The 16081-nt window shown below is 40.2% G+C and overlaps 1 protein-coding gene across 1 annotated transcript in view; it reads left to right on the forward strand.

Annotated features, from left to right (window-relative positions):
• The first annotated feature begins 671 nt into the window (after positions 1-671).
• Positions 672-16081, forward strand: part of LOC110077654 (chloride channel protein C) — an 82759-nt gene continuing 67349 nt past the window's right edge. The window contains exons 1-2 of the mRNA XM_072998918.2: positions 672-1047; positions 5942-6071. Of these exons, the coding sequence (XP_072855019.2) occupies positions 797-1047; positions 5942-6071 (381 nt within the window). The 5' untranslated portion in view covers positions 672-796. The remainder of the gene's footprint in view (positions 1048-5941; positions 6072-16081) is intronic.

Consider the following 16081-nt stretch of genomic DNA (forward strand, 5'->3'; position numbering starts at 1 on the left):
ATTCCTGTTTTTCAGTTTACAGTAAACATATCTGTAACACAGTGCAGTAGGTATTTTCTGCTTTCAGAAAGACTGTGTTTCTTAAACATATGGAGTAACAGTGCCTGTTGTGCAGATTCAGTTGTTATGTATTGAACAATGTATTCAGTCAGTATCCTGCTTTTGAATGCTCAGTAGAAAGAGGATTCTGCCTGTTGGTAGTAAGACCAGGGAATGAACTTTGTCAGAGGCTTGACATGACAATGCCACCTCCTCATGCCAAACTTGATGCTAGCTATTAAGGATTTTGAAGTCTTTGGTGCTGGGCTTTTCTCTTTTTCAAAAAAACAAACAAACCCTGCATTAATATAATTGTTGTGTAATCACTTAATTTAATTATTTTACGAATACAGTCTAATATTATAAATATAAAAATTTAATACGTCTTATATACATTTTTATAAGTTCCTGCGATGATGATTATTTTCTTTCTTAGAAAAGTCATTTGTAATGTTGCATTTAAACCTCAAACAAATCCTCTTTTTTTATTCAAGAAGACAGTTGTCTCCAATCTGTTGCATGCCAAACCCTTCTAGTGGGAAATTCACCAGTACAAACTGGATCTAGTTTTGGCAAGCTCTGGGTGGTACCAGCGTGATGAATCTCTGCTGCTGCAACAACCTAACCCACAACATAAACGAGTGAGTCCTTCCTTGCTGCATAGTTAGAATATTCTCTTGCCTTTGTCACCAATCTCCATTAGGGAGGGCACTTCACAGACGTAAGGTCTCCTTCATGGTCACTGGGGTTCTGCATTATGCAAACCCTTCTTTCTCGCAAGAGATGCATGGGCAGTAGTGAAGAGCAGATGCTGCTGGCTCAAGATCGGCCAGATTTGATTGAATCTCTTGATCCCAGATGCAGCAGCAGTGAGAATGACAAAAGTTGCTCAAGAATTACTAGCTTTCCAGAGAAGAAAAGAAAACATCTGTCCACAGCAGAGAGTCTGGATTATCTGCCTTCACACAGTAATGTTTACAAGACGTGGCTTCAAGAGCAAAGCTACAGGTAACCACATCCTTGACAGACCTAAAAATTTCTCCTGAATTCATGTATGATTTAATACTATCAAGTTGGGGGCTGTAAGAAATTGCACAATTGAGGGTGAGGAGAGGGGGGACGTTCCTTTCAGTGTTATATCATTCATGGCCTGGGTAGCTCTCCCTGATTTTTCCAGATTCATATAGTACAATCTCCACACTGAATAGGATTTGGGGACCTGGGTATACAGGGTGTGCATCTTTCCCCCTTTTCAGGATAGGAGGCCAGAAATAGTTGCTTTTTATACATAAGCAGCAGCAACCTCTTTGGGGGGAAAAGGGGCAAGTGTGGTCTGCCAAGGTCTAGAACTGAGTAAATATGTTGGTACCCCACCCCCACCCTAGGACACCAGGGCATTTCAATTTTCCTTTGAAAAGTTGTGTTACTGTTCCAAGTACTCCGAAACAAGTACTTATAATCATTAATAATTTGTAAAAATAACTTATTTTCTTGAAGGTACCTAAAATTGTTAATTCTAAAGGTTTTGTTTAAGCCAGCAGATTGCGACACATTTATCATACAAAACATGCTTAAGGCCACACTATTGTCAACAAATAAGACTGTGCCTCTTGTAGCAGAAAAAGTAACTAAACCAGTTCTGGTCAGACTGGGAAAGGACTGAAATTATCCCTTGTGTTACAAGCATAATAGTGCCTCCAATATTGCAAAAGGGGCCGAGAAGAGATTTAATTACAACAAACTAATAACAAGTAAATTATTTGTAATTCAGCATTGTGCCATTGCTTGAGGTGTCAGTGACAAAGTGTGAGACCAAAGGTGACCTCATTGTGATGTTCCAGAGGCAAGATTAGAAATGGGATTGAAACTGGGTGATTGTGGAAAAGCGTAAGAGAAGAACTGAGGCAATTGGGGTCAGAGCCTAGATATAACTAACCACGCAGCATGACAACCTGGAACCAGGAGAAATAACAGTTTTAGGGTGTCAGGCCAGGCAGCAAAATATATACAGATCTGTGTTTGCTGCCACCTTTTCATTCAGGTCTCTCATCCTGCACAGCTCTACTTCCAGCACCTATACTGTAGGTAGAATTTTTCTAGGCCCTGTGATGCTTCAGAGGTTGTGTCAAAGCTGACCACCAGCCCAGGTGAGATTTTTCCAAGGCCCTGAGATATTACTGCCATGACTTACACAACATGAATTGCCATGCTGGTGTTCCACTCCCTGTTTCAGTCCAAGTGCTATGAGGATGTCAAGATTTGGATGTTTAAATACCCTGACAGAGGAGCCCAGGGACATGTACCCATCAGCCCTCCCCACCTCCCTCAATTCACACCAGACATTTTCATGCACTGATGAGCAAGCGCAACACTTAGCCTGTGAGCCCTGGTAACAAGTGGGAATGGGCAGAGAGTTTTGAAGAAATGTGTGTTTTCTACCCAATTATCACTGTTTCTTTAAGAAAATTGAACTACAGTTCTGTTCGATGTGATTCATTTACAATTCCATTTTGTCAACTTGATTGTGATCCTATGTACACTTACCTAAAAGTAAACCCTGCAGAACTCTTGTTCTTGCTTCTGAGTAAATCAACATGGGGATTATAAAGTTAAATAAATTATGTATATTCTTAATGAATTAATTAATTGCTACCCCATCTTTCCTGCTTTGAGGGACAACAAATTGAAAACACAAAAATTAAAATAATTGTTGTTGTTTAGTCATTTAGTCATGTCCGACTCTTCGTGACCCCATGGACCAGAGCACGCCAGGCCCTCCTGTCTGGGTTTGATCAAATTCATGTTGGTAGCTTCGAAGACATTGTCCAACCATCTCATCCTCTGTTGTCCCCTTTTCCTCTTGCCCTCACACTTTCCCAACATCAGGGTCTTTTCCAGGGAGATTTCTCTTCTCATGAGATGGCCAAAGTATTGGAGCCTCAGCTTCAGGATCAGAGGAGCACTCAGGGTTGATTTATTTCAAAATTGATAGGTTTGTTCTCTTTGCAGTCCAGGGGACTCTCAAGAGTCTCCTCCAGTGCCACAATTCAAAAGCATCAATTCTTCGGTGGTGAGCCTTGTTTATGGTCCAGCTCTCACTTCCATACATCACTCTCTGGAAAAACCATATGTGGCGTTCGCCCTCGTGCCCCCTTGCTTGACTGTCAAGACTCAAGAGCACACTAAGGCAAACAATTCCCTCTTTTACACTGCTGCCACTGGTTGATCACTAAATCACCATTACTTCAGGAAGATGAAGATTTAGGTCCACACTTCAAAGTCTCTTAAATATAACTTTTGTTTATTGATTATAGAAATTGATAGTGATTCATGAATATCTTCTTTAGGTAAATTTATTATTAACAACAATCTTCTATTTGATAATATACTCCTAACTCTAATCACCTCTCAGATTTTCCCCAAACTCCACACTCTAACTCCTTCTCCACTCTTTCATGTTACTCATACTCTCTGACTGACTCCAGCTTCTCTCAGGCTCTGCCTCTGATTACATCTCTCTCAGCTCCGCCTCTCAGCAACATGAATATGCATGAACAATTAACAAACATGAATCATTGACATAATAAAGGGGAACGCGACATCATAGCTTTGACTATGCTGACCTTTTTTCGCAAGGTGATGTCTCTGCTTTTTAAGATGCTGTCTAGGTTTGTCATCGCTTTCCTCCCAAGAAATAGGCATCTTTTAATTTCATGGCTGCTGTCACCATCTGCAGTGCTCATGGAGCCCAAGAAAGTAAAATCTGTCACTGCCTCCATATTTTCCCCTTCTGTTTGCCAGGAGGTGATGGGACCAGTGGCCTTGATCTTAGTTTTAAAATAATTACATATGTATTAAAAAACCCACACTATTAAAAAGACAATTAACCATATTCATTATTTAAAGACACATCATGTTCCTGGAAAGAAAAAATGCTCAGTTTGTTCATAGTTATATCAGTTGCCACATCCAACATAGTTCTGCTGCTTTTAGTAGGACTAGCCCACATGTGGAGCAAAGAAATGTACAGGCATCTGCATGTCTGGCTGCAACACCCATGAACCATGCAGCAGATTAAACCAAGATTTGCACCTCTTATTTGTTTTATATAATATTACTGTCAGAGCTTCCCTCAAAAGTATGCAGGCAATGATAATTTTGGAGAGGACAGTGAGTGTTGTGCTAGAGCTCCTAAACCGCCCTCATAGGGTAATGGGGGATTCCTGAGGCACTGGTGGGACCTGGGTATGCAAGCATAAACACACTCTGCTTGTTTGCATTGTAAATGTGAGGCTACACTGAGAGGGCCTTGAGAGGCCACATGCAGCCTGTGACAATTGCCATCTCTTAGAAAAATCAAGGCAGAGGTCTATTCCTTATCCTTTTCTTTGCAATTCTCTCCCACTGCCCCGCCTTTTTGGCAGCATCAGAATAATAAATTATGAGCCATCAAGTTGCTAAACTATTTAGCCAGTCTCTCCTTCTGTCAGATGATCTGGGACTGCGTGGCTTGCCGCTCCAACCCACTGAGTCATGCCAGTTCTCTTGGGAGCACCATATGGAAGAAATACCACAGGTCTAATGTGAATTGTTTCAAAAATATACATGCAGTCAAGAAGAGCCCATTTAAGTACTTAGCAGAGAATATTTTCTCCTCATATGAATATTTCATAGGTTGAAAATATCCTGTCACTTCCTTTTTTGCATAAATACTCATTCAATATACAGTACAGTAGATTAAACAGAAGCCCTTTATTGCCATCTGTTGGTGACAATGAAGAATGCAGGCTGGTCGGGTTGCTGCTGTGATATAAAATGTGCAAAGCGTTGTGTTGCCCCATTAGAAACACTTTCAGATTCCCAATCAGCTGATAATACCTTTCTGATGAAGACTGACCGAAATGCCACAGAGTTCATTGGGGACAGAAGGACACTAGAAATAAACATCATCAAGACTTTTAAGAAGATTTTATAGGTAGCTGAGAACGCACTGCTTGGTGATACTAATACCTGTACAAACCTGTATTACAAAACAGCAGACTGTGCAGCTGAAATAATTATAACTGAGAAAGTTTACTGTAGCCAGGGCAAGTTGTATGCTAATTTGAACTAACTAACTGAGAAAAGAGAGTTGAGATTGAGTTTGAAAAGACTGAGGGAAAAGTGGATTTTTGGATCTATTTTATATTCTGGCATCTCAGCAATCAGAAATAAGAGATGGTTTATTATGCTACTTCCTCAAACCACTGTGGTAGATATTCCAAAGAAATGGGCCAATAAATGTGACAAATAATGTCTCAAAGGACTATGTGTTAAATTTTATGACTGAGTTAAGTGGTGAAAGTTAAATGAGTTAGCTCTTACTGTTATATTTACTGCAGAATCTGAAATCTCAGGACAAATTGCCAGAAAGGACTACTCAGGAACATCAAAATACAACCATATTTCACCTGTTCTAGTGCATTTGCACTGACTGCCAGTGTGCTTCAATGCCACGTTCTAGGTGCTGTTATTGACATTGAAAGCCGTCAAAGGTTTGGGACCTTGCTACTTGTCAGAGTGCCTGTCCACAGACTAACTTCTAGTCCCACCCATACTTCAGCAGTGATGTTATGAGTGGTCACTACAAGAGAGGACCAGAATCCACTACTAGGAAATGGGCCTTCTCAGTGGTGGCTACCATGCTATGGAACTCTCTTCCTTTGGAGGCCCACCAGGCCCCAACCCTCCCTGGCTTCAGGAAAAAAGTAAAAACTTGGCTCTTTACACAGACTTTTCTTACCCCTACTCCTGTTTAATTTAATTTTTGTTGTTGTACGTTTCTCTAATTTTATGTTTTTATGGGCAATTGTTGGTCTATCTGTTTTTGTTGTTGTGTTGTGTTGTTTTGTTTTATTTTTAGATCAGACTGGGATCGCTGGCTGGTTATGGGCATTATTGGAATAGTAGTAGGAGTGCTGGGATTCCTGAGCCATCAAATAATAGACTATCTTATCCAACTGAAATGGGAACTGGTGGAGAATTATATTCAGGTAAAATAACAGAAAATAACTCTCCTTGTATAAATTTGGCCATAAAGTTCAGCTGTGTTTTGCTACCTTGTGTTAGGGCTCTGCCATTTCTGTCACTGGTCATTTTGCTAACAGTGAGGGATAGGCAATCTTAACAGGTCTAAGGGGACAAATCCCCCCCCCAATCCCTGTGCCTTAGAGGGCCTCGTCTGCTTCCTCAAACTCCATTTTTTTTCTTACACAAATATTTTCTTATACATAACTGAAAAACCTCCCTTGTTCCCTTTAGTGGCCAGAATATTTAATTGGAAGGTGGGACCCTCAAAATATGGCAAAATTGTCACCCATAACTCTAGAGAGTGCATGGGACTTTTTTTTTTAAAGCCAAAATTTAAAATAAATCATTAAAAAAAGTTGGGACATATGGAGGCACATTGTTGGGACATATGGAGGCACATTTTTGCTCCTGAGAACACACTCTGTGCGTTGCCCAGGCAATGAATGAAACAGTGAATGAAAATATAACTGGACAATGTTGGTCACGTGTGTTGTCTGCTCACACAACCTTTTTCAGTTCTGCCTTTTTGTACCTTTCACATGTTCAGCGACACTTCTGTAATGGAGGTAACTCACAAGGAGAAACACTCCGCCCCCCCACCTTGTGTTGTGAAGACCTGTTTAGAAAATCTGTCAGGAGCAAGTACAGATAAAAGCTCTATGAATCAGTATGACAGCTTACAAATGTCTTCAGATTGGATAGTGTTGACCATGTGGGCAAGTTTATAGGCTTCAGCTTGTGTGTGTGCATGTGTGTCCGCACTTCATTCTATCTCTTGATGAGAGGCCATGTATCATCAAGAACCTTTTTGCCTTTATAGTTAGCCTCTGTCAGAAGGCAGAATATTGACCTTCCCAGTGGTCAGTGCTAGAGGTATTGTTTAGGGGCCAAAGTTGTGGTCTGAGGATGTTGTGCTGGTGGACTGTGAAAAGAGAGCAAGACTTGACACATAAGCCCTACTGAGTTATGTCTCTGAATACCAAGTGCTGGGACTTTGAGTGGGAAGGTGCCATTACACTCCTGTCCTCCTTGAGGAGTTTCCAGAGACATCCAGCTGGCTACTTTGGGGAACAGGATGCCAGGCTATATCAGCCTTTGGTCTCACCTTCTCACTGGGATGCAATTACTGTATAATAATTAAATAAAGTGATGTTAAATTAATACTTGAACCAAGCTGAATTCAATAATCTGTCCAAACATGTCAGAGTTTCTATAATAGTTTATTGATGTATTTAGCCAAACAAAATACTTTGCTGGACCAGTCTCTATTGTTGTTCATTGTGAAAATAGAAGATTCCAAGAATGAAGTATATATTAAAAACACAAGTATGTGTGAAGTGCACAGTGACACAATTTATATTCAATACAGTTCTATGAAAGTGATGATTGTTCCAAAAGCAATAGGCCAGTTTCTCAAATGCTACATCAATTTAGCCTGGACAAATAATAGATAGTAAGTAATTTAAATAGCTCCAGATTACAGTTATTTAGAGGGGGAAAGAGCCAACATAGGGGTCTGATATGATCAGATGGGTGGGTATCTCTATTTAAATGATAGCAATTACTGGTAATTTTAAAGTTGCACTAGTATACTGTACCTCAGTTCTCATGCTAGTTGGTAATATATTTGTATTTCAATAATTTGTTCACATTTTTAGCAATGCATAAGTAGATGCCCTGGTACCATAGCAGGGTCTGCATCAGGGACCTTTATGCTGTCTCTGCCCCCCCCGCCCCACCTAGACCTGAGATAGCAAGAACTGTCCATGAATTTGAGAGGGGTGTCCTGAGTTTTCATCACAGCTGGTGCGATAGGCCTAGTGCCAGTCTGGTGATGTACCACAGGTTATGTTTTTTTAAGATTAGAACCCAGACCAAAGTGCTGTGCTGAATGCTTGAAGTGATCTGTAAGGTATGGCTGTAGCATAGTGTGTGTTGACAACAAAAGCACAGTTGTCAGCAAAGAGGACATCATGTGCATCTGGTCTTTATTTGAACCTGGCAGAGGTTAAAAATGTTACCATCAAAGTGAAATGTAGGCTCTAACCAAGAAGAGAATAAAGGAGTATTCTTTGTACCATCATGTTTCACTGCAATCAGAACCATGTGGTGTGAGGTGAGGTGGAGGGGCAAGTCCATTTATAGAATGGATGGGCAAGAAGTGAACCTCTACCTCAGTCCTCACCTGTTCTTCATGTGGTGAGGCTCAGAAATCAAGCCCTATCATGAGGTAAATGGGGATGAGGTATGGAAGCAGTCTTGGAGGAAAAGTGGCTAGGCTCAGCACCCTTTTCCATACAATGGTGCTATGCTGTTAATCTGCTTCATAGGAATTTTGAGTAGCTACATTTCAATATCTGGTTCACATTGCTGCTACACTTAACTTGCAAAGACAGGACCATTGGCTTCCAGTTCTGGTCGGGTAAGGTTGACTCCCTTATCTGTCAGACCTGCTGATTCCATTCAATAATTTAATTCCTTGTTTATGGTGCCTCCCCAGAAGATACTGTATAAGGCTTTATGCTTGGCACTTTGCTGTCCTTGGTGGGCAGCTTAGATTGAATTGGCAACTCTAGCTGAAATAAGAAATAAATTATTGAACTGCTTGCGCGGCAGCAGGAGTGGGCTCCTACTCCTACTCCTCTGAAATAGTAATTCATTATCCTGTTAGCAACAGTGAGAAGAGGAGTGGAGAAGGAGCTAGAGAAAAGGAAAGAAGTAACATTCCAGAGCCAGTGGTTAAGTAAGATAGAGAAGTGAAATGATTTAGATGAGAAGATGTGGCACAGAATCCTTGCTACCTTTTACATAGAACTGGTAGTGATTAATTTTACCATGATGTTGGATTGTGAAGCGAATGTGATGCCTATAGCCTTAAGAAATGAGGAGCTTGCAGACTTTACCTTAATGTATCCAGTGCTGCAATCACTATAAAATGCTCTCCCTCTCTTCGTTACCTGTTCTGTGAATTTAAAAGAAATAACAACGACTATAAGAAGAATCTGACCTTGTGTGGAGAGGAAAGCAACACTGCAGGCAGAGTCGAATCATCTCCCTTGCCAAGTATTGGTTTAAAAGAGGACCTTGTCTCCATGGTGGGAATTAGCAGTGGCCCAACAAAGAAGCAATAGAAACAGGCTAAAATCACAAATTTTGTTAAATCATGGACACACGGTACATGAAAGAATGATTGGGAAGAGTTTGTCACTCAGAGGTCCTGAAGAAGTTCAGTAATTGATTTACCAGAGTGTATCACAAATGATCTTCAGATTTAAGAAAACAGCTATATATCAGGGGAGATTGATGTGGCCTTTGGATGATGGGTGCAGCCAGGTGCATATTCCCTGTTCGACCCCCACCCCCCCGCCCTGGGTCCTGAACCTAACAAGGAGACAAAAAGCTGTAATGATCAGGATAATGGCTGTGAATCAATAGAATTCATTGATGATGTACATCAACATCCCATGCCAGAGAATAACAGCTATAGGACTACTAATGAGCCTCATTGTAATACCAACGAAGAGTCCGACATCCACAAATTAAGACACTTGATGGGAATTCAGGACTTTTTATTTGATATAAAAGACCTAATGATAGTTTTACTAGGATACTTGATAAAGAAGGAATGGCTCCTGTCCAACAGTGAATCACAGCAGAGAGATAACAAAGAAGACCATCCAGTTTTAATCCCTGATAAGGCTAAGTATTATAATCTAACTCCAGATATAATAGACAGAATCTCTGGCCTTTCCTTGGAAGAGCTTTTACACTGTGCAGATCCTAAGCGTGTTATACAACATGACAATATTTCTCCAGATTCCTCTAAGAAGGATGTAGAGGGCAATAACCAACCTCCCAGTGTAGTAAAGGATAATTTAAATCAATTTATAGAGAATATTGAAGGAGTGTCATTGGGTTCGGCTAAAATTATGGGTAGTAAGGTCTGTAAGAATGAGCCAAAAAGGAAGTTGGGCAAAAATAAAGGTAGAGATAACAAGGGTGATAGAAAGTAAGTAACTCTACCAAGAGGAAAGAGTAGGAACTCAAGGAAAGGTATCAATTTTGGCCCACTTTTCAAACTCTTGGATAGAGCTGACTGTTCTAGTCCTTCCCTCAAACAGCCATAAAAGGTGATTGCAGCTAGGAAGGACAGAAATGACATCAAGAATAATCCCCAACACAAAATGAAATTTCCCAAGACCCAGAGAAGGGAGGACATAAAGAATTCTAATAAAGTGGAAAAGTTAATTCCAGCTACAAAACATGATCAAAGATAATGTCCTAGAATTAGAAAGATTAGCCCCTGGGAAAGCAGGATTCCCCCCATGAGAAGAATTCCCCCAAAATAGCATCAAATATATCGACAGAGCCCACGGCTCATAGACAGCAACAAGGGAACAAGGCTCTTCAGGAGGGTATACCAATATCAGTTATAATTGGGAATAGGAATAGAAATAGATGGGTAGGGTTCATGGGAGTGAGATCAGGTGGAAGGAAGAAAATAAATAGGCGTGAAGAGAACAACAATGGGTTGATGGATAAAAAATTCAACCATATAGGAGGTTGCATACTGAGTGGCAAGAACAGGCCAATGGTTGGCCTCAAGAGAGATCATATTACAATTGACCCTTATCCTTAGTATCTTGGAATGTCATGGGGTAGGCAGGTAGAGCGAGGTATGACTGTGTACGTACGTATCTAAGTAGGCATGACATCTTATTGTTACAAGAGACATGGACCACTGAGTCACCAACTTTAGAAGGTTTCAAAGGCTATGGAATAAATGCAAAACCATCTAATCATGGCAGGGACGAGGGGGGACTAGGAATATTAATCTCCACTGCATTAAAAGTTAAAGTCAATGTTATACCCTCTAACTTACAATCAGCAATGGCAATAATAGTGCAATATGAGCAGATATCATGTGTTATAATAAATGTATACCACACTCCACTGAAAACTAAACAACAAATAGAATTTAGAAGCTTATTTATGGCAAAAAATTAATAAAATATCTGAAGGCATTTCTTATAGTGGGAGGCTATTTCAATGAGACAATTGGGCAGGATGATAGTAGCTTTTATAAGAGATATAAGTTATGCCCCTCCGAAGGTGGAAAAGCCTTGCTTCCCCTCCAAAGGAAGTCCAAACATGGTAAGATAAACTACGCTGGTCATATGTTACTTCAGGTGGTAAACAAAATGAGTCTTTGTATACTAAATGGATCCTACCCAAATGAATTCATGTATTGGTCTGGGGAAAGGATGAGCCTTTTATATTATATCATAGTTTCTGAAAAAATGATGGGTTGTATTCACTCATTTGAAGTTGGTGGGTTTTTGCATGCTTTTTCAGATACCTGGTTTTAATCCACATATCAATGTTCAATACAAGGAAGTTTTGTCACAATGTAGAAATACAGTGAGAATAGTTAGACGGAACAAAAATACGGACAGTAGAATAGCTGAATTCTTAGGCTCAGAACACATGACTGAAATCTTAACAAAGGTTTTGAACCAAGAAAATCTGGATAGATGTTTGGAGGGCTATGAACTTTTTACACAGGATATTTACAGGGTAATCAACGAAGTGAATACTGCTGGTACTAGGCTGGATAGTCAATGAGAGACCGGTTGGTTTGATAGGGACTGCAGAGAAGCCAAAAGAGAGTTGAGGAAAAGCTACCTTACTTATAGAACTAAACCAGAGAAATTTACATCCTTAGTTTTGAAACAACAAAACCTCAAGATACAGGGATGACCATGGTATGGGATGCAGCCAAAGCATATTTTCGAGGATACCCCTCTTCCCTTGCTTCAAATGGCAAAAGTATTCCCACCCAAACTTTAGGGACTGGCCTGGTAGGCTGGTCTACTGTCATATGCCACAGAGAGGAGCAGAGGAACAGTGGTTAGTATATCAGTCACACTGAAGCAGCAAGGGGCAGGTCTACTTATGGCTCAAAGGAGGTGGAATCTAGATGGATGGCTAGTTTTCCTGGAATGCGAGTAGACCAAGCCTTATACCAAGAGCTATATCTTCATAGACCACACCTGTGCACTGGATAGTACAGAAATTCAGCTAAATATGCACACACAACTTATCCCCTGTGGAGGAGAGAGATGCTGGCAAAGTGTTCAGTGCTATAATTGCTTCATGTATATTTTTGCTATTGTAAATTTAAAAATTGTTTTGGGGTGCATTTTGTGCTGCTTGTTCCATTTGTCAAAATTATTAGTCACTGCCCTGTGCACATGAATAAAAGTCTTACTCACTTTAATTACGATAGGACACCAATAACTGTGAGGAATCCGTTCCACAATCTATTGCAAACTGTGGGTAGTAATGAACCTTATATGCAATATGCGAGGAAATGGGACAAAGGTCATAAGTTCTACCCCTTTGTATGTTGTATATAGGGGCTGCAGTAAACTGTGAATAACTGAAACCATGGATACCAATCCTGCATATACAGGCATCCTACTATACTTATTTTTCTCCCTTGGTCAAAAGCCTTATACAGCAAGAAAAGTCCTCTGAGATAAAGGGGCATTAATAATTGTCAGTATTAGGAAACAACACAAACATGTGTTGTTTGTGTATACATGTGTAGACAGAGAGGAGCTTAACCCATATTAATTTCTTACTGTTATTGTACCGCACTTATTCAGGAGTCTATCAAAACTATGACAGTGTAAATTATGTGCAGGTGAACTTTGGAAAATTGAGGGGAAAGCGTGTAAGATATCTGCTCCTTTAATTTGCACAATACCTATGGTACATGTATCTGGTTTTCCCCAAATCATTGCAGTGTACCATGTGTTTTCAATTTACAGTCAAAAATCTGACCTGAGGCTAAGGCAGGAAGTCTGTGGTAGTTTGCTGAATTGTTTCATCTCTGAAGCATCTTTTGACTTTCAGACATGAGTGAATCTAACCTCAGCACCATGACATTTTTGAAAATGTGTGAGAGTCAATTTACTTGTGATGGATGCTGTAGGCAACATAGTTCTGGCTAATCCGAACACCAGCAAAAAAAAGCTAAAGGGGGAAAAGGATAGCAATCTCTTTGTAAAAGAAACTGGGAAGAAAATATATTATATGGCACGCTATAATAGCAGTGTTGGTAAGGAACTCCCTAAGCAATTTTATAGCCAAAAGGGTTGAATCTAGGCATGGCTACACTTAGAGCAGTTGCAGTGAAATAAATGGGAAATTAGTAATTTCAATGGATCTCCTCTAACTATGACCAAGTCTGGATTCAAATCCATTTTAGCTGGTTTTAGGAGATAGCAAGTAGCAAGGATATTGGCATATCTAATAGCAATTCATTGTAACTGGAATTATGATTAAAGGCATACTTGAACTGCATTTAATCCACATTCAAATCATTCCTATTCTAAATAGTTAACACTGCCTTAACATGTTCATTTTGGAGGTAAATTTATCCAAGTTCGATGGAATTTATAAGCATGAATATGATAGTAGGTTTGATTAGGCCTGCAGTTTATTGGCTCCTTATTCCGTAAACATTTCTCAAGGCATAACCAACAGCAGTGAATTCTAAGTGATACTAGATCTGATAATGGCAAGGGATGGCAGCTCCATAGCAGAACACATATTTCACATGCAAAATACTCCAACTTCAGTCCTTCAAAATACCCCAACTTACACCTCCAGACTGGGTTGTAATCCCAAAATGTCACAGCTAATCACAGCTAATCAGAACAGTTCAATCATCAATCCAAACAGAGACTGAAGCCAAGGAAACAGAAGACTGAGATTTGGAAGGGTTGCAGGGAAAGAGCTAAAAAAGATAATCTAGAGAATGTCACTAGATTCCAAAGTCAAGATCATCTGCACTGTTGTATTTTTTATCACTATGTATGTGTGCAAAAGCTGAACAGGAAGAAAGCTGTTGGGAAAAATGATTTGTTTGAAATGTGGTGCTGAAAGAGAGTTTTGCAGAGACCCTGGGCTGCTGCAAAGACAAACAAGTGGGTCATTGATCAAATCAAGTCTGAACTTCCTCTGGAGGTAAAAAATCTGGGTGCCATACTTTGGACACACAATGAGAAGGCAAGATTTACTAGAAAAGACAAATATACCAGAAAAGGTTGAAGGCAGCAGGAATAGGGGAAGGCCAAATACAAGACTTCCTAAAGGAAGCCACAGCCCTGATTTTACAAGAGCTGAACAGGGCTGTTGAGAACACAGGGTTATAGAGGTTGCTTATTCGTAGGTTCGCCTTAAGTCACAGGTGACTTTACAGTGGGTAACAACAATCAGGATGGATCAATGCCCTGACCTGCTATAAAGCAGCTACCTCTACTAGCCTTTAAGGGATTTTAAAATAATCATGCATCATTAATATATAATATGTATATGATATAGGATCCACCCATTTTTTAAAAATCCCTATTCTATTGTTCATTCAAATGATCTGTTTAAAATTAGTAAAATAAAGAGTAAATTTATATGATGATTTCCTGCTTCTGTGAACACAAATATTTGGGGTTGTGGATTAGTGGCTGAATGCCATTTAGTCACAGATCAGCAATGGTGTAAGTTAAAACTGGTGGCATTCACTCTTTTGTGATTGTCTAAGGGAGAGCAAATGTGGGACTTTGTGGCGCTGCAGGTTAAACCGCAGGAGCCTCTGTGCTGCAAGGTTGGAATACCAGCAGTCGTAAGATCGAATCCACATGATGGAGTGAGCGCCCGTCGCTTGTCCCAGCTCCTGTCAACCTAGCAGTTGGAAAGCATGTAAATGCAAGTAGATAAATAGATACCACCACTGTGGGAAGGTAACGGCGTTTTGTGTCTAGTCGCAATGGCCACGTGACCACGGAAATTGCCCTCGGAGAAACGTTGGCTCTATGGCTTGGAGACCGGGATGAGCACCGCCCCCTAGAGTCAGACATGACTGGACTAAATGTTAAGGGGAACCTTTACCTTTACTTAAGGGAGAGCAAAGGCAAAGGGTACTGCCATCCAGACACACAGAATGAAACCCAGTCCTCAGTGCCATCTAGAGCACTGGTTCTTAACCTTGGGTTACTCAGGAGTTTTGGACTGCAACTCCCAGAAGCCTTCACCACCAGCTGTCCTGACTGGGGTTTCTGGGAGTTGCAGTTCAAAAGCATCCAAGTAACAAAGGTTAAGAACCACTGATCTAGAGCATACCCATTGAACCAATTTATGTAGATGTTGATGTAATAATTCTCATTAACTCAATGGATGTACTCTACTTGGAACCAATAGTTTCAGTTCCTTTTAGCTATGTCTTATTCCCAAATGCTTACAAAGCATAAAGTCCCTAGACAGCTCCATGACTATACAAAGTAACATGTAAACTGTACATACCCCATAGATTATACATAACCAAAGTCAGCATAATCCTTACAAGAAATAACATATTTGAAACCAAAATAGATAATAAGCATACATCCTTATCTATTTGTCCATTTTGTCCGTACACTAATAACGTTAGTATCATTAACATTTCAATTGTATTAACAATTGATTTTAGCCTGTAATAATTGCCAATTAAATAATGCCCCCAGTACAAATGCAGACTGTTGATACCAGCAAGGGCAATTGCATGTACTACTGGTTGCAGATATGTGTATGTGCAGTTCCTTCTTGCTTCATAGAACAGACTCCCCATTACCTGTTTCCCATGCCTGTTGTCTTACTCTCTGCTCATGTGAATGGGGCTATAGTGTTTTTGAGGCCTGAGCCACTCCTCATGAGGGAGAAATTGGAAATGGACACAGCCACTCCTATCCTTAGACAAAATGTGGTGGCTGCTTCAGGAAGTGAATTTTAAGTTACAGTAAGAGGACAGCAGACTATTTCTTTCCTTTTCCCTTTTTCTTTCCAGAGATGAGAAGATGTGCTGATGAGATTTTTCTAGCTCACATACAAGGATGACTGGTTGTGCGAAGAGCACTCCTTGATTTTGTAATCA

Source organism: Pogona vitticeps, chromosome 4, assembly GCF_051106095.1.
Source record: "Pogona vitticeps strain Pit_001003342236 chromosome 4, PviZW2.1, whole genome shotgun sequence".
Lineage (NCBI taxonomy): Eukaryota > Metazoa > Chordata > Lepidosauria > Squamata > Agamidae > Pogona > Pogona vitticeps.